Source organism: Myotis yumanensis, unplaced genomic scaffold, assembly GCF_028538775.1.
Source record: "Myotis yumanensis isolate MYYU_CA2020_CCGP unplaced genomic scaffold, mMyoYum1.0.hap1 SCAF_17, whole genome shotgun sequence".
Classification (NCBI taxonomy): Eukaryota; Metazoa; Chordata; class Mammalia; order Chiroptera; family Vespertilionidae; genus Myotis; species Myotis yumanensis.
Genome location: NW_027223768.1, coordinates 42,164,043 through 42,185,501, shown reverse-complemented (window position 1 = coordinate 42,185,501; position 21,459 = coordinate 42,164,043). Strand labels below are relative to the sequence as shown.

Here is a 21,459-nt window from a genome sequence, read left to right as displayed (position 1 = left end):
TGCCATTAAGCCTTTTTAGAGGATGAAAGCGCAGTTTCAAAGGGGTGAGATGAGCCCCACCCCCGCTCACCTCCTCCTGTGAAATACAACGGTGTTATCATGAGCAGCCACAGCAGCCATGCCGTGAAATCAGCAAGAGTAATTCCGTCTTTTCGGTGGTTAGCAAATTGTCTGGGGATGCGCAGGGATGGAGGACCTGAGAGGCGTCTGACCTACTTACACAGGGAAAGAGCAGAGGCACAGCCAAGGCTGTGGGGGCAGGGCTGCCCGGGCTGCGGGGCGGGTGTGCCTGGCGGTGACCGAGGGCCGCGGGCCGGCAGAGAGGGGCTGGGCGGGGCCTGGGCGCTCGAGAGCATCTGTGCTGTCATGCATCCCAGCTCTGGTTTTCCTCTCCGTCCCCTCTGCTCATCGTCAGTAGACTTGTAAACACAGAAGCGGTGGGTTTGGTTGCTATTTAAAAAGCATTCAAAATAAATGCTCGGTTAAAAGAAATAAGGGAACACCAATCTAGCCAGCCTAACTTATTAAAGCCTCAGGGCACCCAGTCCTCTTCAAGTGTTTTTGATGTTTTCCCAGAATTCTGCTTGGGAGCCAGGAGGGTGAGGGCCTGTGAGGCAGGTGCCCATGTTACAGCCAGCAGCCGCCAGGCGCCCAGAGCACCTGGACAGGGCCTGGTTTGGAAACGTGACTCATTAACACGCACAGGCCTGCCCTAAGGCCAGGGAACTGGGGCTGCTCCTCACCAGCGTGGCCCCCTAATGAAGTTCTGGCCCTGCTTTCACTGTGGGAACAGTTCAATCCTGAGAAGGTAGGGCTTGACCAGAAGGTAGAAAAGCCTGGGATGTGGCCCAGGAGTCTGCCCGATGGGACTGAGTTGGTGCAGCGCACACTGCAGGCTGTGTGTGCCTGTGTGTGCGTGCGCACGCATGTGTGTGTGTGTGTGTGTGTGTGTGTGTGTGTGTGTGTGTGTGTGTTGGGGGGGGGGTCGGTTAAGGTCTTTGGGAAGCGATTTGTGGGCGAAATAATTCCCGAGAGACTGCTCACTGCGAACACGCAGCGCGGGGCGGGAGCTCTGAACGGCCGGCTCGGCGTGGCGCTGGCTCGGCCGGCTCTGCGTGGAGCCCTTTTGACTGGGGTCCAAGCCAAGCATCCCCGCCCGCTGCCCGGTGCACGGGGTCCCCTTGGGCGAGTGGACTGAGCAGCCTGGAGGGTATTGGTCTGACCTCTACGCCTGCTGCTGATTCGCACAGTGGCCTGAGAGCCTTGCTCCACTGTGGGCGACACTTCCTGGTGGAAACTCTCAGAAACTCATTCACGATCATAAAAATGAAAAGAAAAAGAAGAATAAAAATGATTCAGGGGCCCTGCATCATGGCAATGGATGAGAAGCTGTCAGAGACCAGCCAGACCCTTGGGTCTGTCCAGCCACCTGTGTCCACAGGGGCCTCGTGGTCCTTCCTCCATAGACCTGCTCCCAGCCCGGCTTCTTTCTGAGGAAAGATCTGCTCCCCACCCTCCCATATGCTCTCAGCCCTGCCCCTAGTTCAGAGGTTCTCAACCTGTGGGTTGCGACCCCTTTGTGGGTCGAATGACCCTTTCACAGGGGTCGCCGAAGACCATCAGAAAACACATATATAATTACATATTGTTTTTGTGATTAATCACTATGCTTTAATTATGTTCAATTTGTAACAATGAAATTGGGGGTCGCGGCAGTAGGAAGGTTGAGAACCACTGCCCTAGTCAGTCAGGGCACCGAGCCCAGGGCCACAGAACTAGCCCCGGGCGGAGGCGAGAGGATGGCTGTGCAGTGCCAGTCAGCACTGGAGCCATGTGACCCCGGGTGCTCCACCGTCCTGGCTGGGAACAGCAGGGTCCCCCGGAATCCAAGGGAAAGCAGCCAACGGCGTGGAGAGAATGGGGCACGTGGCGGCTCCCGCTCTAGCCTGCCTGCTGGGCCTGTGAGGGTGGCGAGGGCGGGAGCTGTCCCAGCTGGTGTGGGGCTCACCTGGCGGTAGAAGCACAGTGACCAGACAGGCCATCCACCTGAAGGGATTTTCCCATAAAGAATGCTCAGGAGTCAGAAAGAACTCGCAGGAGGCTGTGGCCTGGGTACATATTTAATTAACATATGTGATCGGTTACAAAGTCATGCGGTGCCTTATTTACCAAAAAGCAGGAGTCAGGCAGTACACAGTGTGTTAGATATAAAATCAGAAGATAAACACAGTTCTTCCTAAATGAAATCTGACAATGGGTTTCCAAAACCTTCACTTCCAGCCTTGCTCCGAGCTGCGTCTCCTGAAGGTGAGTTGCCAGGTGCAGCATTTTAAACATTTAGTTCCCCGAGTCCCGATACTGTGACTTAAATGTTCCAATTACTCCGGCCCAGTGACAAACCCCTCCGCACCCCCAGCCGCACGCTGCCCTGGGCGGGTTGGCGCTTTCAGGGCATCGCAGCTCCGTCCAGTACAACTTGTGCGACGGCCAGGGAAGGCGGTCTGCTCTGCGACACCCGTCAGGACACCTCGGACCTCACGTCCAGGACCTGCGTGTGGCCTGGGCCTTGGGTGTGGACACCTGGGTGTCAGAGTCCGCGCTCACCCTTTGCTGTTGATGGGGACAGTGGGCTCCAGGTCGCTTTTCTCTAAGCAAGACGCCCCAGGATTTCGAGTGGGGCTCCTCCCCGCTGTGCTGAGTCGTGCAGTGCCTTCCTGCGACCTGCACCTGGACCTGGACCTCGAGGGGAGGCTGCTTTTCAATCCCGAAGCCAGCGGCTCTGACCTGTCTCCTCCGTGGGCCCACACTCACTTCCTCACCACTTCCTCTCTCCTTCCCCTCTTCCCACGACCCTTTCTCTCCCACACCTGCTCCCTCCCAGGCACAGGGTCCAGGGCCTGCTGCAGGGAATGACTTCCCTGAGAAATGGTTAGCCTGCGACGTGACTCTCCAATGGTGGGATGTGTGAGGGGCGGGCAGCGTGGCAGAGCCCGGCGGGCGCTCGTTAGTTTACCCGACGGGCTGCTGGGCAGGCTTCCCTGAAGGTCCTGGACGGCTGGTGCTCATTCTCTGGGAGACGGTGGTTGGCTCCCGGCTGAACGGGAGTGTGTGCACACCAGCCCGGCAGCGCAGGCTGCAGAGGGTCAGAGTGGGAGGCTGTCCTCGCAGAGCTCTTTCTTTTTGCTCTAACACCTGGAACTGCCTTCAGCGCCCGCTATGCAGAGCGCCAGGCGCTCAGGGCTGCGGTGGGCGGGATCCTTCCAGACGTCTGATTGTATTGGTTTGAAGGCAGAGTGATGGCACTGCCTTAGTGAGCTCCGGATTTCTGAAGGGGTCTGTCTGGGAGAAGGACGTGTGTGGCAATGTGATTGAGTGTGCACACATGTATGGGTGTGAGTGTATGTGTGTGTGCGCATGTGTACGCACTCACGGGTGCATGTGTGGATGTATGTGTTGCATATGTGTGTGGGAGTGAGTGGCGTGTGTGTGTGTGTGTGTGTGTGTGGGAGTGAGTGTGTGTGTGTGTGTGGTGAGTAGGGTGTGTGTGTGTGTGTGTGAGTGTGTGTGTGTGTGAGTGAGTAGGGTGTGTGTGTGTGTGTGTGAGTGTGTGTGTGTGTGCGGGAGTGAGTGGCGTGTGTGTGTGTGAGTGAGTGTGTGTGTGCGTGTGTGTGTGTGTGAGTGAGTAGGGTGTGTGTGTGTGTGTGTGTGTGGGAGTGAGTAGGGTGTTCATATGAACAAGTGCTGCTTTAGTAGACAAACATGGAACACAGAATCCACAGTCTGAGTCTTGCTTCTGGTTCAACTTAAAACTACCTCAACCCAGGCAGAAAGACTCCGTGACAGCGTCCCTGGCCGAACCCTGTTCCCCCCAAGAAGGAGACGCGATGCCCCCGCTCCCCTGACCACTGTCTGCACCCAGGCTGGCTGCACCAGCGCCCTCCGCACCGCCCTCCTTCCCCAGGGGGTTCCTCGGGGAGGGGGCGGAGGGCGGAGCCACCGAGAAGCAGGTGGTGCACAGTGTCTCTCCTGGGAAGCGCTTCCCGGGTTGTCTAACTGCCCAGAATAAAAGAATGTGTTGTCTTTGTTACCGTGGGGATGTCTAGTAACACAGTTTTTTCTTTTTTCTCTTTTTTCTAAGTTTAAAAATACTTCCGAAAGATTTCAAAGACATTTTCTAGGGCAACTCTGATGTGTTTGCAGTTTTTATTAGGGGTGTGATATCTGTATTCCTCATTGTATTCATACAGTGAAGAGCTTCGTGTGTGTGTCGATGACTTGAAATTTTAAGTCGTATGTACATGTATGTACCCATGTCACCGTGTGCCTGGAAGGTGCTCCTTTCTCTAGCCTCCACAGCTGCCCTCGGGGTCTCCCGCCTCTGCCTCCAGGGGTCAGCGTGTGCAAGGTGAACGACAAGTCCACACACTGGCAGGGCAGGGCTCGAGGTCCACCGGGTTCCGACAGCCCACGTCTGTCACTGGGAGCCTCTGGGCAAGCCCTATAATATCTAGCTGGTTCTCTGGGCATTTTCAAACATGTGCATAACATATCTGAATTTTTAAGTAAATTTAAAATGTTCTTAAAAATGTTTTGGCATCCAAGGGAAAATGCCTGGCCTAGCCCCTTGGCTGCTGGCTTCCGGCTGCGTGAGAAGGTGAAGGGCTGGGATTTAACGGCAGGTGTGGGCGCGGGGGAGGAGGTGAGGGAGGTCCCCAAGCGGCTGCCCTGCTGTGCGGTCGCCTTCATGACCGAGGCGTGGCCTGGCCCTACTGTCCAGGGCTGTGACAGCGTGTCCTTGAAGGGGCTTCCTGGACAAATGTGACCATTCACCCCACCGGGACGGGGCTGGCAGTGGCCTGCGCCGCCCGTGCAGCCTGGCAGTGGGCAGAAGGCTCTGGCCGCGAGGCAGCCTTCGAGGGGACAGGAACAGGAGGAACCTCCCTACACCCTCCAGCAGGCAGATGCGGTGACATAACGGCTTCACGCTCCTGCTCTGAGGAAACAGCTGCAGGAGCGAGAACGACACGGGAAGGAGAGGGGGGCGGGCGCCAGCACAGAGCAAGGGGACCCTCTGCGGAACGGTCAGGATTTTGTTAGCCCTTCCCAGCACGTTCTCGTGGAATTCACTCAGTGGCCTCCCCTGGTCACCCTCTTACTGGGTTTGCTGTGATTCTCCTTATCACTCCCTCAGGTAAATAATGACTCATCTAATCAGACCTACTGAAGCGAAGACGGCCCACCCAGGACTCACACAGTGAAATGCGGAATGAGGTGTGAACTCAGCAGGCGGCACGGGCAGCGAGGCGGGGCGGGGCTGCATTTACTGTGGTGGCAATTCACTAACACGTTAGAACAGGGGGGGGAATGGGGCAGCTAAAGGGGTGTTATTTGACAAAACACAGGGTATTTTAAAGCTCTCGCTCACTTACAAAGCCCCACATCAGTCAAGTCCACTTTCCAAAGACAACGGGGTGTTGTCATCGGCATTTACCAAACAGACAGCGACCAGGACGTCAGTCGCTCCAGGGGATGGGATTTCCCGATTTCCTATCCAGCCCTCTGGACGTTGGGGTGAGAAACAGCAGCTGCTTTAGTTTGCGGTCTGGTGTTGAAATGTCAGAGTTTTATACGGGCGCGGATTGGAGACAACGCGAACATGGACTCTGTGGGCCCGCACGCTGGAGAAGAGATGCAGCTATGACAGAGCCCGTTGCCGATCTCAGGTCATGGATTTCATACAGAATTTGGAACTTTACGGGGGCGTCTGGGGAGGCATGGGGAAGAATCGGTATCGATTGTGCTCACATAGATGATGTACAAACACAACCTATTCCTGATTGTATCTCTTGCTTATAACCTCCAGCTACATAAGGATTCTCTAAGGGGAAGATCAACATTTTAAATAACTTGCTTAAGAAATTGGTTAGTGGCTGCCTCATAAAATTCTTGCCAGCTTTTACTAACCAAGGTCAGAAATGATTTGGCGGGTGACGCCCCGGATCAGAATTCAAACAAGACCCGTGACCTCGTGCAGCCAGCCTCCACCCGGTGCTTTGCCAGACCAAGGTGGGGCGGTCCCTGCCTTCCCAACGCGGCCGCGCTCAGCGCTGCCGGCGCTTAGGATGGTCCCTTGCCTTGGGCAGAACTTGCCTGTGCTGATGGGGTTTGGCAGCAGCGCCCTCTCAGGCATATGATCTGCGTGGCGCGTAGTGAGGAGTGAGGGCAGGACGAGGAAGTGGGAAAGAAGCCTTTCAGACAATGCTGGCAGAGCATGTGAGCCGCCGGGCCCGGTGGGTGTCAGGGAGCAGAGCCCGGAGGGAGGGGAGTCGTCTGCTGGGAACGCAGGGGTCGTGGAGGAGCAACTCACAGGACGACTCTCCCGGCCGCTGCGCGGCTACTTGATGAACTCCTGATAGAACTCAGAGCGCACGAAGCGAGGCAGCGAATCCTTCTCCATCAGGGCGTGCACCCTCTTCTGGGCCACGTCGAAGCTGCTCGGCGAGGGCTCCACCAGGTTCCTCACTGTGATGTCCTTGGTGAAGTGGTCGATGTTCACCTGCGGCAGCAGACAGGCCGGTCAGGGCGGGCAGGGGCGGGGATTTCCCCTGGAGAGTGAGGAAGGTGCTTCTACTTCCTAGGTCGTGGGAAAGGCTGCTCGGGTTAGGACGCGGCCAGTTAGACACGCACAGGGCGTCAGGCCCCGCCGCTGCGCGCCTGCCGCGGAGAAGCCTCAGGCCCAGCACTCAGCCTTTCCTCTGCGGGGGGGTGGGGTGGGGGGGTGGGGTGGGGGTGCCTGTCTGTGTGAAGGTGAAGTGGCTTCTTCACAGTCACAGAGCTAAGGGGTGTGCTTGAATCCAGGTGCCCACGGGTCTCGCCTGGAGGCAGGCCATTTAATGAGGCCTCGGTCTTTAGACGGGGCCACCACCTGCTGGTGCTGGTAACTCAGCCAGGTCCTACCCATGCTGAAACTGCATTCCCAGGGCCTCGTTTCCCTGACAACACCCATGTTTGAATGAGGGACTTGAGAACGTTTTCCAGGAGCCCTCGCCTGGATTCCATGAAGAGGAACGGAGTTGGTGGGAAGGAAGGTTGGGGAATCCTAGGAAGTAGGGAACTGTGTGTCAGATTTAACACGGAACTCATGTCCGTGATGACATCATGAAGAGAGACTCATGCTGGCAGGGAAAGTGTGGCCAGAGCCCTGGCTCCTCCTCACAGGCTGGGAGGCTGAGGGCGGAGGGGGAGGCCTGCAGAGGAGCCCAAGCTAATTTCCACCGCAGCATGGAACCCCGTAATCTCCAGGACTCTCTCTTCCCCCTCTTGACCCACAGGTCCCTACACACCGTGCTCCTCCCTGCAGCTCCTGGAGGGGCTCACCTGTGGGTAGTAAGGTCTACGCTTGGTCCATACATTCAAACATCCGCCTCTAAACAGGATTAGTGATGACTAATTCATAACCAGAGTCTGGAGAAGGTATGGAGGAAAGGGATATCGGGGGAGCCGCTCGCATCACCTAGAGAAGATGGCTGCCCACCTACGGGGCTCCTCGGACCACGCGGGGCTGGCTGCAATCCCCGACTGGGTTAAGGAGTGCAACGTGGTCCTAGATCTGACCAAGCACCGAGCACAGCTGTGCTGTGGCGTCCTGAGCCCACACAGAGCAGGTACCCGACCCCAGAGCTTCTCTGAAATCAACACACATCTGGTTGTTGGTGGCCAATTGATGGTAGCCTGTCTTCCAACTGTGCCATCTGGCGACAATCTGACTTCCGTGAGCAGGTACCCTGCTGCCCCGACCAGAGTATAAATGCATAAATGGGGGTGTAGACAAAGGGATGGAGGAGGGTGGAGGGGAAAATGAGTTTACATGGAAAGAAAGGGAAGGGAAGGGGAAGAGAGAAATGATAGGAGGTAGGAACACTCACTAGTGTTAACTAGTTGGGACTCTGACGTGTGTGCTTTCACATCCACAGCCTAATGCCATCCTGCCAGCCCTGCCAGTTGTCTTCACTCCCCGTTTTCGAGAAGGAGGGCACTAGGTTCAGAGGGACCCGCTGACTCATTCGAGACCACACTCGGGTGTCATTGCTGCTGCTGCTGAGTGCGGCCACGCTGCCTGCGCGTCGAGGCAGGATGGTCCCAGCTGCTTGGCCGCATTGCTCTGCCCCTGCACCCAGTAGGTGCCCAAGAAAGGTGGCCACGCCCCGTCAGAGTGGCCTCGGGCTGCAGACCGTTTCCTAGGGGTGACCCCTTCCCGGGGCGTCGCTGAGGGAGCCTCACGGACCACGCTCACCCAGAGCCCCCCAGGACCCACCTCTTTAGGGGCCTCGGTCTGGATGAACTCTTCATAAATTTTCTTGGCCTTCTCGGCCATCTTGGTCGCTGACTTGGTCTTCTTGAAGTCCTCACAGGCCATCCAGAACTCCAGGTTCTCCTCACTGAATTCAGACTTCAGGAAGCTCTTGAAGCTGGCGAGTCCATCTAGCAAGGAAGAAGGTCATGGAGGAAACGGATCGGGTGCCTATCATCTCCCTGTCCTCTGCCTCTCGCCCACCTGTCACCTATCTGTCTGTCGCTGTCCTGCTGTGGCCTGGGCTTCCTTACTACCGATCTCTGTCACTTAAGGAGGAGCCTTACAAATGTGAACGCGTGGACTTCCCATTACGAACCCAGGAGGCAGGAGTAATCTCCTATCTTCCGGCTGAGGCCTGAGCGGCTCAGTAAGGGCCCTTAGTGAGCAGCTGGCAGGTGGCGGAGCTGGGGTGCCAGGCCGGTGTCCGTGTTGCAGAGAGGCTGACCAGTGTACGCATCCAGGATGCTGTGACCTGGTGCACTTGGCACTCGCTCGCTTAGGATTCCATTAGAAACTGCATTGGAAATGGATTGGCAGTGAAAGTGACAGGAACACTGACTACCACCCCGTTTTCTCTTTCTACAGGTGATGTCTGCGCAGTTCAGGCGCTAGGATGAGTCATTATAAGTAAACAGATGGTTCTGCCAAAGGGAGCGGGTGGAATCTGGGGAAGTAGGAAAAGATGAAGAAACACAAAAAGCATGTAACAATGAAGGGGACACCAGGAGGACGAGGAACAGTGACAGAGGGGCCTCCCCTGCCCCCGAAGGAGGGGCTTGCGGTTCAGGCCTGAAGGGGGTGGGAGCGGTAAGGAACGTGCCACCGAGTAGTGACTGGGCCATCAGTCACACATCGATCTTTAAAACGTGTTAATGGTACAGCCACACACAAACACGGGCCCGATGCCTCCTCTGCTGGTTTGTTGCTTGTGTCCTACCCTCCAGCTATAACCGCCACATGGTGGGCAGCAGCCTCGGTGAGGGAGGAGGCGCCAGCACGGAATAAAGGGACGCGTGTCTTCATGATCCTCCTCCTCTTTCGAGCTGACCGACTCTCTCTCTACAAACACAGATCTCAGACAGCGATTCTAACAAGTCTGCATAGAGTCCACGTCCATTTATTACCTCAGGAAGGTCCCGAAGGGAGGAGCAGAGGTGCCAGCTGCATCGACCGTTCCCAATGGCAGCCGCCGTGACACGCGGCCCTCCCGGCGGAGCGGGAGTGACTGTCCCAGGACATCCGGCCGGTTTCCCCCTCACTTGCCCCATCAGCAGACCTTCCGAAAGCTCGTAGATCTAGCTGGGAACGTTTTCCTACTGAATTCATTTCCTTCCACCTAATTTCATCTGTTTCCCGTTCCTCGAGTTGGTCTCCTCCTTTTCACAGACTCTGTCCCTGCGTTAGTCGCTGGCAGGCACAGGGATTTCTACAACAGGCTGCAGCTCCGTGAGGGTTAAACCAGGACAGATGGGGTCCTGCTGTCAATAGCGTCTGGATACGTTCGTGGTCTCCGTGCCCTGCGAAGTCCCTGCAACCGCGTCCACCTCTAAGGAGGCGGGATGGCTCCATGACAGCGAGCCTGGGCCCGGGCACCATGACCTGGATTTCAACAGACACTTGCATGTCACCCCCTTCCTGTGCTGACCCTGAAAACAGCTCCACTGAACACCTGAGAATACGCCTGGCGAGGGCAGCTCTGATAAGCAATGTCCTCTAGAAGCCTGGCTGGAAAGTCACTTACAACCACCTCACACGGTGCCCCGGGCAGTAGGCGGCTCCCTCTCTTCCTGCCACATTGCCTGCGGCTCGCTGCGGCCCCGGGCCGTGCTGTCCCCCTCTGTGCTGCGGGAGCCAGGCCCCGCTTCTCCCCTCACCTTCACCTTTTCTCTGTTTCCTTTTTGTTTGTTTGTTTGTTTGTGTTAATCCTCACCTGAGGATATTTTTCTCAATGATTTTAGAGAGAGTGGAAGGGAGACAGAGAGAGGGAGAAAGATGCGAGAGACACATGGATTGGTTGCCTCCTACCTGCACCCTGACCAGGGATGGAACCTGCAACTCAGGTACGTGCACTTGACTGAGAATCGAACCCGCGACCCATCAGTGCGGGGCTGACTCCCTAACCACTGAGCGTCCCGTCCAGGGCTCATGTTTCTTAAACAAAGGTGTCAGGTAGTCCCTGTGGGAATGGGAACCTTCCCAGGCACTTTCCAGCTGCCAGGAAGTGCGGACGGGACAGCCCGCTGAGTTCTCACAGGATCTGCTCTGAGGCCGGAGGACACAGCCTCACTGAGTCTGCGGCCAATTTCCTGCCGTAGCTCCATCGGGCACTCGGAGTTATTCTGCCTCTTTGTAAAAGGGAGAGAGAAAATTCCAGTGCCCCACACACCATTCATCCCGAGGACAGCGCCAGGATTCCCAGACGATGCTCACAGCGGAACGAGCTGGAAATACCCGTCTGGGCCTGGCGCTGACGTCGCGGCGCGCACTGAACCCCACGATATTATTTCAAGGATTTTTGTCCATAGACGCACTTTAAGCCCAGAATCATGAAATGGCTTTGTGCTCTGTTGGTCTGGGGGTGTTTGAAGCTGTTCTTTCCTTATCTGGCTTCTGAGGATTCTCTGGCGGCCCCTTACGAGGACCCTCTGACACCCTCCCCCCGCGTACCTTTCCCTCTTTAACCTGTGGCTCATTCCTCAGAGATGCTCTCTGTTACTCCTGGGGAAGTCCTGGTGGGTCTGACTTTAACAGACTCCAGACCACATGTCTCTATTCTGCAAGCAACACACGTGTCTTCTTTGCCTATCCCAGCCCCCGGCCCACTCCACACCCCAGTAGTGTCCCCTCCCCACATTCCTGACAATCTGCAGGCTGTTCTCTGCTGAGCTGCACAGCCTCCGACACCTCCTGGCACACCTGGTCAGGCATCACTGCCAGAAAGCCCAAGACCCCCCGGGTCCTCCCCTGGGAACCCTGGGCTGTGAGGTCGGCGACTATCCCAGAGCCGCCCTAATGAGCGGGCCACACACACATGCACATATATGTTCCCCTCTGAGACGTAGAAACTATCACTGCAGAATCTCTGGCCTTAAGCTCTCACCGGTTTGCAAACTGAAAGACTTCAGTCCCTCAGCGGATGCTGAGGTGTTATCACCAACTGCCTCACTCACCTTCCCCATCTTCTCATCCCAGGAGCTTCATCCCCCGAAGCCTAAACCACGAACTTACCGCCCTCGGCATCTGCATGGCTGAAAGGGACCGTGCGCATAAATATACACCCTGCTCCTCAATGGTTTTGACAACATGGAAATAGTTCTGCTAATTCTCAGGTTTCTGGACACCAGCAATAAAGGCCCGGCCCCAGGGTACTTAGCTCACAGTGCATCACACTGCCGCCTGCCAGCTGGCTCCCGACCCAGAGCCCCTGCCGAAGACAGCGAGGAAGTCAGCTGATAAACATAAATGTTTTCCTCTTCGTTGACCTCGTGGAATTTTGGGTTCCAGAAGCAACAGGATTCATTATCACCCATTAAGTCACTAAACATTTATCGGGCACTCTATAGGTCAGGGCAGGACGCTCTGTTTAGCACAAACCGTAAAAAGAATCAACAATGATTGAGAAAGTTCCAGATTAGAAGAGTTTGTGTTTTGCCTTGAGATGTTGAGCTGGTAAGCAGAAACTTTCCCACCCAAACAAGACAAAATGTCCGTATACAGTTGAACACACATTATTTGTTATGTACTCTGCCCGTTAGTCATGAAGATCCTGTTTAGAAAGGTTTTTTAATCCTTGTTTTTGCAAAGCATCAAACAAAATGTCACATTCCATTCTTTCGGTGAAGATGGGGAAATACGGGTTCGATATCTTAGGTAGAATAATGTCTAGAAGAGTGAACTATTCAACAAATATTTATTTTCCACATACTGTGCACTTCCTGTTGTAAAATAATGGGGGTCAGAAGGCCAAGGCCTGGCTGCCCAGGAGTTTGTACTCTCTAGGAGGAGGGAAACGACTCTAAACAGAACACAGAGTAGCACAGGTGGAGCTGAGTGGCCAGCGTTAAGGGGCACAGACAATGTGCAGACAAATGTGTCTGGAGGCTCAGAGGCGGTGGGAAGGGCAGGCCCCGAGATGCACTTTGACAGGAGAGGGCGGTTCCCGCAGGAAAGATGTGATGCAAAGCAGTGCCCGCAAAGGGCTCGCCCGTGGGAAGCCGGGAAAGCCGGCCGACGGGGCAGGCGGTGTGATGGCAGACCAGCCAGAGCGCCGTGGAGAGTCTTGAACATTGGAAATGGCACTCGATCCCGTCAGCCTGGGAATGCGCGGGATATGGGTCGGGGAGGTGTGCCCACGTGCCCTGGCATTGCCTGGGCAGCAGTTCTCGCTGACACCTCAGTCATGCCTGGAAGGAAGCTCTGAGAGGCATGCTGCCAGCGGGGAAGCCGGGCTGGGCCACCACAGCCCCGGTCAGAGGGTCACAGAGCATGAGCAGCGCCCGGGCCCCACGTCCATGGGCTGACCCTGCTCTCAGTCCTTATCAGCCCACCACAGGCTCAGCTGCAAGGACAGGGCCTCCCTTCCTGATGAACATTCGAAGGGGCACACGGCCAGGACACGTGCACACAGGGCAGCGGACAGGACATGAACGTAAGCTGGCTCTCGGGACACTCACCCTCCCGTCCTCACCACACCCCTCGGCACCCTCCCTTGCTGAGGTCGCTTTGGAAATTTTAAGAAACGACAAAGTCAGGGGGAAGGGAGCGGCCTTGGGAGGCGTCCCCTCCTCCGGCCCTAGCGGCTCTGGTCAGACCCAGTGGGGACTTACAGCTGCTCTGCAGGAGCTTGTCCAGGGAGTCGCGCCACTGCAGGGCCTCCTCCGGCGACGGCCTGGGTCGGGGAGACAGAACGAGGCGACGCCGTTAGTGGGCACAGACTCCAGCAGCCAGGCCCGTCCACAGCACAGGGAGCCGGAGCTGCTCTCCTGCCCACACTGCGTGTGCCGAGGGGCTGCCCTCAGCGTCTGTCTGTACACATTCACCTCTTTTTGGACAATTTGGTCAGGTTGTCCCTTCTTAGAGGTGGAGTCTATTCATCATGGAGCCGTGTGGTGGTTCGTGTACATTCACGAAAGTGTTTTTTCCTAAACGTAACAATGAAAGCCTGGGTCCACGCAGGGGTGAGCCTGCGTTCTCGTCTCACCGTGCCCGCCAGCCACCTGGCTCAGCCCGCGAAGGGCACGGCCACCACAGCAGGGCCACCGCCACTTCCTCGGGGCCTCTGGACGATGGAACGTCTCTGTGGCAAGTCCACACTTTAAAAATCTGGGTGCATTTTCCCTGCCCAGTGAGGACAGGGGCCCCTCAGCACAGTACCTGACTTCCCCTCGGGGCTGGGGCCTTCTGGCTGGGGCCTCCTGGACTCACCTGCTCTAAGGCTCAGGTTACAACGTGACTTCCTCATCATCACATTGCATCAAGGCAGACGAACCAGGCCTTCATGAGCATAGTGAAGCCAGTTAAAGGCGTTTTTCCTAAATAGGAGTTTCCTTAGCTCTTGTGTACCTATTGTTCAGACAGTCCAGGAAAACTCCTGCTTCTGGTTTTAAACCCAGAATCTTAGGGCTTTCATTGTTCAGACTGGCAGTGAGGTTAATGAGGGGAGTGCTACCACTCGCTTTGCTGCCTGAGCTAAAGTGCTAGAATAACTTGTTCGCATCTCGCTGTCAACCGGCAGAACATGTACAGATTCGGAGTCATAATTCTGTGACTTTTCATAGAGTTTTAAGTTTTTACTACTGAGAGTAGCAATTCTGGTGAAATACCGTTAGGGGTTTCTTCTTTTTTCCTGTCAAGAAGCTTAGGCGTCATAGATAAAAAATGCAGTGCTCATTTTGGGAATTTAATTCTGCAAGCGACCCCCTTCCCGCCCCGGGTGCTGGAGCGCAGGAGGGGACGGGGTGGGAAGCGGGCTTGCCAATGTGTCCCTTTATTCTTCTGCTTCATTTTTTTTCTATCCAGAAAAGGACCTGGTTCCTAGTGGCCTGAACCCTCCTGGCTCTCTGTGCCCCCCCACCCCCCCACACCCCCTGAGAGCCTGTCCTGTTCTGCTTGATTCACACCGACATTTCTGACCGAGGCTTCCACTCCTTCCCTCCCTCCACGGTGGGCGAGGTGTTGCATATTCTAGAAGCCCACCGAGCCTCCGTGGATCGTGGGTAGATACAGCAGGACATGAAACCATTGGATGAAAGGAACAGGCCTGCCTCACACCCGGATCCTCCTGATTATGTGAATATTCTCGTGAAGCGACATCACCTCCCCTGTCCTTGTTCATGTGATTAAATTCTTGGAAAGGACACGTGCACAGCCCACTCAGGGGCTGGATTAGTGCAAACTGATCTGGGGACGCAGCCAAGTAAGACTCATGCCCGTAGCCCGAAGCCCGGGCTGTGATGAGCGCGGGGGAACGCAGGCTCGTCCTGCCTGATTCTCAGAATCTGCGGCCTCGTTAAGCCGGACTTCTTTGGAAACAACATGGATGCAGCTCTAATGACCACCGAGGGCGCTGGTCTGCAAGGCTGTGGCTGAGCGCAGCGCTGGAGGTGCGCCTCCTGCGGGTGTGGGCGGGGGAGCTGGTCCCAGGGAAAGAAACAGGCGTGAGAGCCAAGCGGCCGGCGAAGGCCACGCTGTCCTCGTGGGTCTAACAGCCAGGTGCGCGCTGCGGGCAGGTGTGCGCTGCCCACGCTGAGAGCCCCCCACCCCCGGGGGCCTGCAGCACTAGCCTGCCCCCGGCCACTAGGACATAAATGAACAAGGGTTCCGTTTGCCTACAGGGAGTCTGAGCGAAGAAAGCCACAATAACCCAGAACTTCGACAGGAAGAGTTTTAGCCGAGAACTATCCTGCAGCTCTGCACTGAGGAGGGGCGCCCTGCAAGGCCTTCCCCCTCTCTGAGCACCAGGGCTCCTCTGGGTGTTCCACATCCACAGCCTCTCACCTGCCCAAACCCGTCTGGCAATGTCCCCACAGGCTCCCGCCCTCCACAAGGAAAGGGCCTCGGCTCACTCCCAGGCACTTGTCAGTGCTCACCCTGCTCTCACATGGCCCCGCAGAGCGGGCTGCGCAGGACTCGTCTCTCATCCGTGAACAGTGACCGAGCCCCCCAGGGCCGGCAGCGACCGGCACCGAGGTCGGGGCGCAGGTGAAAGCGCCGGCCACTGTTGACGTCAATCTGGCCGGCACAGTGTGCGGACGGACACACTCCAGACCTGTCCACAGGCCGGGAGCCCTCTGTGCGTGGGCTCAGTCTGGTGTTACTAAGCGGGAAAACAACAACCAGAGAAACGGAATTAAAATGAGTGACCGGCAGGGAGAGAAGGAGCCTGGAGAGTATAACCTGAGCGGCGGGAACAGTCACATACAGTGGGTGCTGTAAGCCACGAGGAGAGACACGAGGTGCTGTAAGCCACAAGGAGAGACACGAGGTGCTGTAAGCCACGAGGAGAGACACGAGGTGCTGTAAGCCACGAGGAGAGACACGAGGGCCTGCAAACGGCATCTATGCGGCTGTTCATCTGCGGGCTGTTCACGGCGAGGACCCGTGGCCAACACTGAGGGCTACTCCTGGAGACAGCGGGTGGGAGTGGGGCCTCGGGGGAAGAGACACGGGGCCCGGGGGCCAGTGAGGGAGCTGGTGCTCAGGCGGCCCAAGTGGGCAGAGTCAAATGCTGGGGGGCGGGGGGAGCAGCCGGCGACTTTAAACCTGACGAGGAGGAGTCAGAGGGGAGGCTAGAACAGTGACCTTCCAGGCCCAGAGGTGCCCAACAGAAGAGAGAAAGGGCTGGCGCCGAGGGCGGAGGGCAGGGGGTGGGGGGCGGAGGGCAGAGGGCCGGCGCCGAGGGCGGAGGGCGGAGGGGCGGGAGGGCATTGTTCAGAGTGGACGGGCACCTGTCCCAGTGGGAGGGTCCGGGGGACAGAGCAATTAGCCAGTCTGAACCCGGCAGGGGAGCTGGCTTGGGGGTCGGGATAAAGGCAACTTTTTTCTATTTTTTCCCATGATTCAATATTCTTTTTCCTAATGAGAAGAATAAAGATATGTCCAAAAAATAGAAAATGCTTGTTTAAAAAGGTTGCTTTTTTTAGTAGATGAGGGGGTTAAAAATACTTTCAGGTTTATGTTACCCTCTGAGGTTTATTTCTTCTCTGGGAGAAGAACATGAGTGAAAAACAATACAGAGGAATGTTAAAGTGGGGGCGGAGGTCCCGGGAGGACACGGAGCAGTCCTGTCCCGTTAGCTGGGAATGCGCCCCCTAGGAGGTGGCGGGTGGGCTGGGCCGGGAGCTCAGTGGGAACGGTCTCCGGGGACAGGACGGATTTTCCGAAGCAGTTTCAACTTCTGCAGGAAGAAGGGGAGGAAGACAGGAGAACAGCCCAGCAGCAGCTCAGGTTTTCTCCCAAAGCTGCTCTGCCCGGGCCCTGGGCACCGAATGGTTCAGTGGCTGCGGACGTTAGAGCAGAGCATGGAGGCGGGACTGTGGTCCGGGGCTTATTGTAAAACGAATTCCAGAGGCCAGTGAACACCACCTCGCTCGCTTCAAAACAGACTCTCTGGCCCCAGCCAGTGTGCCTCAGTGGATAGAGCGTCAGCCTGAGGACCAAAGGGTCTGGGTTCGATTCCAATCAAGGGCAGGTGCCTCAGTCGCAGGCTTCTCCTTGGCCCAGGCCCTGGTCAGGCGCGTGCAGGAGGCAACCAGTCGATGTGTCTCTCTGGCATTGATGTTTCTCTCTGTCTCTCCTCCCTCTCTCTTCCGCTCTCTCTAAAAATCAATGGGAAAATATCCCCGGGGGAGGATTAACAAGAACAAACAAACCGGACTCTGACCAGCTGCTGCTGTGGAACGAGGTGCCCGCTCACGGGACTAGCGCCCCTTCCTAAACGCGGGAAACTGCCCCTCCGTGGCTGGGAGCTGGGAAGTGACGAGAACAGGAGGAGGGAAAGGCCACGCAGGGGAGGGAGAAGGATGAAAAAGAAGGACCTGTCGGCCCCCACCAGGCCAGTTGTTCAGTCCAAGGTCATTTGAACAAAGAAAAGCTGGACCAGTGGATACAGTTGATGACGTTAAAAAGAAAGGGCGGCTGAAAGGGAGGTCTGTATTTTTACACGCGGCTGCGGTGCCTCCGGTGTCCAGGCAGAGGAGTGATGGGCTTCGAGTCCATCTGGCCTGCCTCCTCCGGGCTGACCTCCTACATGGCCCCCTCAGGGCGCTCAGAGGGCAGGTGCTGGGTGTCCCAGCAAGACAGGCCGCGGCTGCAAGGCCAGCGCGTGAATGCTGTCCTGCTGAGCTATTGAGCCAGTGCCGGGGGGCGGGCGTCCCTGCCAAGATGTCTGTGTCTTTAGACCTACACCGTGTGTGTGTGTGTGTGTGTGTGTGTGTGTGTGAGGTGGGGGTGGGGGGCCGCCGGCAGAAGCCCAGGCGGGGATACTGGGTTCGGGCGGGGAGAGACTGCTTGCTGTGCAGTACATGGAAAGAGCTGGACAAGTGCACATGCCTCCAGCAAGGAGCAGTCTGTGCCCCTCCGCTGGGCCTGGCACTGTCTGCCCCTCCGCTGGGCCTGGCACTGTCTCAGAGAAGAAACTAAGAGGCTTCAGGTGTCTGCCTGGTCGCAGCCTCTTCCTCAGGGCAGCTCCGGTGTGTCCCTGGGAGGGCAGCACCAGGTGGGCGCCCGGGCCCAGCACTAACTGGGTCACAGAGGGTCACCTGCCCCTGGAGGCCGGAGAGCGGGTGGCGAGGGGCGGCACCTGCTGTATATAGGGCTGAGCCTGGCTCCCAGCAGGGTCCTTTGTGTATAACCCTCCTGCCACCTGCACACTCACTCCCGGCTCAGACGCCCAGAGAGGCGCATCACAGGCAGCTCTGTGGCCCCGGTGCCAGCGAGTGAGGGGCCTGGGTGAGGACGGGGAGCACGCAGCCGCCCTGCGGGGCACGCGGGGACCCACACCCACGACTCACTTCTGGGTCTTGGCTGGCTTCTCCGGCTTCTCGTTGTAGGGAATGACCAGGTCGGCAGCTGGGTCCGGCTTCTGCAGGAGAGTCCCCAACTTGATCTTAATCTCCTTGGCCCTGAGGGGAGAGACAGAGGCTGAGAACGGCCCCGGACCTGACAAGGGCGCTGCTTTCTGTGTCGGAAACACAGTGAACAAAGCCCCCCCCCCCCCCCCCACCCCCGACTGCTGTGGCGGGAGGGACACTGTGCAGACCCTGGGACCAGGGCTCATGGCTGACGTTCGAGCTCTCCCTGCCCTGCTCATGCGCTCTCTCACCCTGATCTTGTTTGTATATGTGTCCCTCACACTGCACGTGGCGGACACTGTAGCATGACTCCCGTTTCCAGGTGAAGAAACTGAATGAGACTTTGATAGCTCACTCCGAGGCCACCGTGAGGGATGGAGGAGGCCGCGCTGTCTGCCTCGGGCGCACTGCCTCCCGGCGCTGAGGGTCCTCCGCCGGGCGCTGCCATTAATTAGACACGTAACTTTTGAAAAGATAATCACGTTTCACGGCCCGAGCTCAGTTCCTTCCTCTGTAAGATGAGTCAGTGCAGACGTGTTCTTCAGCCATTGCAGCTGCCGACGTACACGACCGCCCGGCCGGGCGCCTGTCTGCCACGGGGACTGTTTACCTGGCTGGCTTCCCAGCCCCGCCATGTTCCCCAAGGGCCGTCGCAGTGTCCGTTTCACAGTGAGCCCCCACCGAGCAGCCTCCGAGGCCGCCGGGCAGCCCTCAGCACATCCTGCCCCTTCCATGCCCGCGCGTGGGTGAGTCTTGTGGTCGGGGTTCTGGGCTCAGCTCCAACCCTGTTCAGGCCGTTTCCAAACTGACCTGCTAAGTTGTCCATTGTTTCATCACGAGTCTGAACTCAAAAAGGCACCCAGCAAATCTTGAGCAGGGACCCCGAGACCAGCGTGTGTGCTGGCGGAGCCCATGCCCCGGCCCTGCCTTTGGCACCCCTGCTGCCTAAGGGATGGAGTTTGTCGTATTGCGGGGCGGTTACTGATTTATGTGTCTGTTTTCCAAGCTAAAGGGGGAAACTGAGTCTTAATACCTTTTAATTCCTCTGTGTAGAGCAGTGCTTGGTAACAGAGTCAACATACAAAAATATTTGCCAAAGTGAACTAAAAATATCTCGCTTCTGTTGTTCACAACGTGCTCACATTCATCTCCCGGTCGAGGCCATCACAACCAAAGTCTTAAAGGGCCGGATGGACCACGCTGTGGCCAGAGAGGCTTCGCCATATAAACATTCCCTCGCCCGTTCACACGGAGGTGGCAGGGAGGCGTGTAAGTGAATAAAATGCATAAGGTTAGCGATGATGGGTGTTTAGGAGAGGAAGATAAGAAAATCCACTGTAATTTACAAAAACTCCGTGACACTGAATCGCACCATCGTTGCCTTTACGGTGTAAACATGATTCCAAACTATGACTTGGAGCCCGTCGCCTCCACCCCGTCGGCCCTTTCCGTTCTTCCTGGTCTGTGCTGCCCAGGACCTGCTCGTGGCCGAGCCGAGGGGCCCACACCGCAGCCGCCAAGCCGAGGGGCAGAAGACAGACCACGGGCCACTTTGATTCCAGGCTCTGCGTGTGGCTTGCATTAGCCGGTGAGCGTTCTTCTCTCCTCGCCACTGGGACTGAGGAAACGGCCGTCCTCACAGAGTCTCCGCATGGGGGGCACCGGTTCTCCGAGCCACCCCACGCCGCAGCTCCAGCCGCAGCCCGGCTCCCGACCAAACTCAGCCACGTGCGCCGTCAACACCAAGTTAAAGCAACCGAAAAAACCCCCCAGTCACCAAGGATGTCACCCACCACTCCCCACATGGCCCCTCTGGAGAGGAGACTCGCCACGTTTTATACGTGTCTAAGATAGGCAACATCTGTGCCACACACACCGCGGGCAGCGTGCAGAGCGGCCGGCCACAGCGCCCGCCTCTGGGGGAGCTCCCTCGCCCCGCTCCCCGGGCTCCCCCCCCCCCGCTCCCCGGCAGGGGTGCACCTGCCTTCACTTCCAGCCTTGACCGAGTTCACTCTCCAACGTTTAAAGAATGATCTGCTACTGAACATGTCCTGTGGGCTTGGCCTCGGGGGGCTGGTCCTTCGGGTTTTCATTTTGCTTTTCCCCTCTGTTCTCTCTCTCTCTCTCTCTCTCTCTCTCTCTCTTTGAGCCGATGGCTTTTGTGAGGGGCAGAGGGATATGTGTGCCTCCTGCTGGGAAGGGAAGCTGGGAGACTCTGAAACGCGGGCTTGCTCTGTCGCTGCGCAGTCAACGAGGAACCGCACAGCGCTGTGTGCCTTCAAGGAGCTCAGTGTCCACTGAAGTCTGCGACTTACGCCCCGGCTCATGCTTCCACGGGGCATGTCCGCAGGGCAGCGGAGCACCGAGGGGTCCCCAGTGTCCCCAGCGCAAGTCGGGCTTCTCAGGGGAGGCAAAGCTGGAGCAGCAGGTGGCTGGGGGCAGGTGGGGATGGGCCCTCCGGGCAGGAGAGGGGCCAGGCCCGAGGTTGGGAGGGATGCAGGAGAGATTCTGTGTTGTCGCTGCCGCTGAAGGGGCGGGGCCGGGGACCCGGTGAGCACCAGCCTACAGAGTGCTGGCTGGAAACAAAGAAGAGGAAAACTGCGCCCGCTGCCTCCGAAGTCTGCGTCCACGGAGAGGCACCGACTCCACCTGCTCAGGATTTCCGGGGCCACTTTCGGGCACCATGTCCCCTCAAAACAGTGTCTGTACGTGGTGATTAGGTGACAAGACGGCCCAAAACCTTCCCACGCGGAATGAGCCGCGCGTGGAGCAATTCTCCTGCCACTGCTCAGGTGGGTTTAGGGGTGACCTGTACACCCACTGGCACCTGGGGCTTCACTGACAGAAGCCAGAGCCCCGTGCCCCCGCACAGACCCCACAGCCTGCCCGGGGCTGGCACCCAGGAAGGTGGTCCTGGGAAAACCTCTCTCAGGGTCACCTCCAGGTCAAGGTCGGCGTTAAGGGGGAGCATGTGCGTGGGACGTCCATGAGGAGTTTGCGAGGATACAGAGTGAGTGTTATTACTGCGTCACACAC

At 57.4% G+C, this 21,459-nt stretch overlaps 1 protein-coding gene across 1 annotated transcript in view; it reads right to left on the bottom strand.

Moving 5' to 3' along the window:
• Window positions 1-2,107: 2,107 nt before the first annotated feature.
• The window catches only part of RGS5 (regulator of G protein signaling 5), a 34,883-nt gene continuing 15,531 nt past the window's right edge, over window positions 2,108-21,459 (bottom strand). Inside the window, exons 2-5 of the mRNA XM_070397440.1 lie at window positions 18,364-18,474; window positions 13,180-13,241; window positions 8,315-8,481; window positions 2,108-6,556 (exon numbers count right to left, since the gene is read on the bottom strand). Of these exons, the coding sequence (XP_070253541.1) occupies window positions 6,395-6,556; window positions 8,315-8,481; window positions 13,180-13,241; window positions 18,364-18,474 (502 nt within the window). The 3' untranslated portion in view covers window positions 2,108-6,394. The remainder of the gene's footprint in view (window positions 6,557-8,314; window positions 8,482-13,179; window positions 13,242-18,363; window positions 18,475-21,459) is intronic.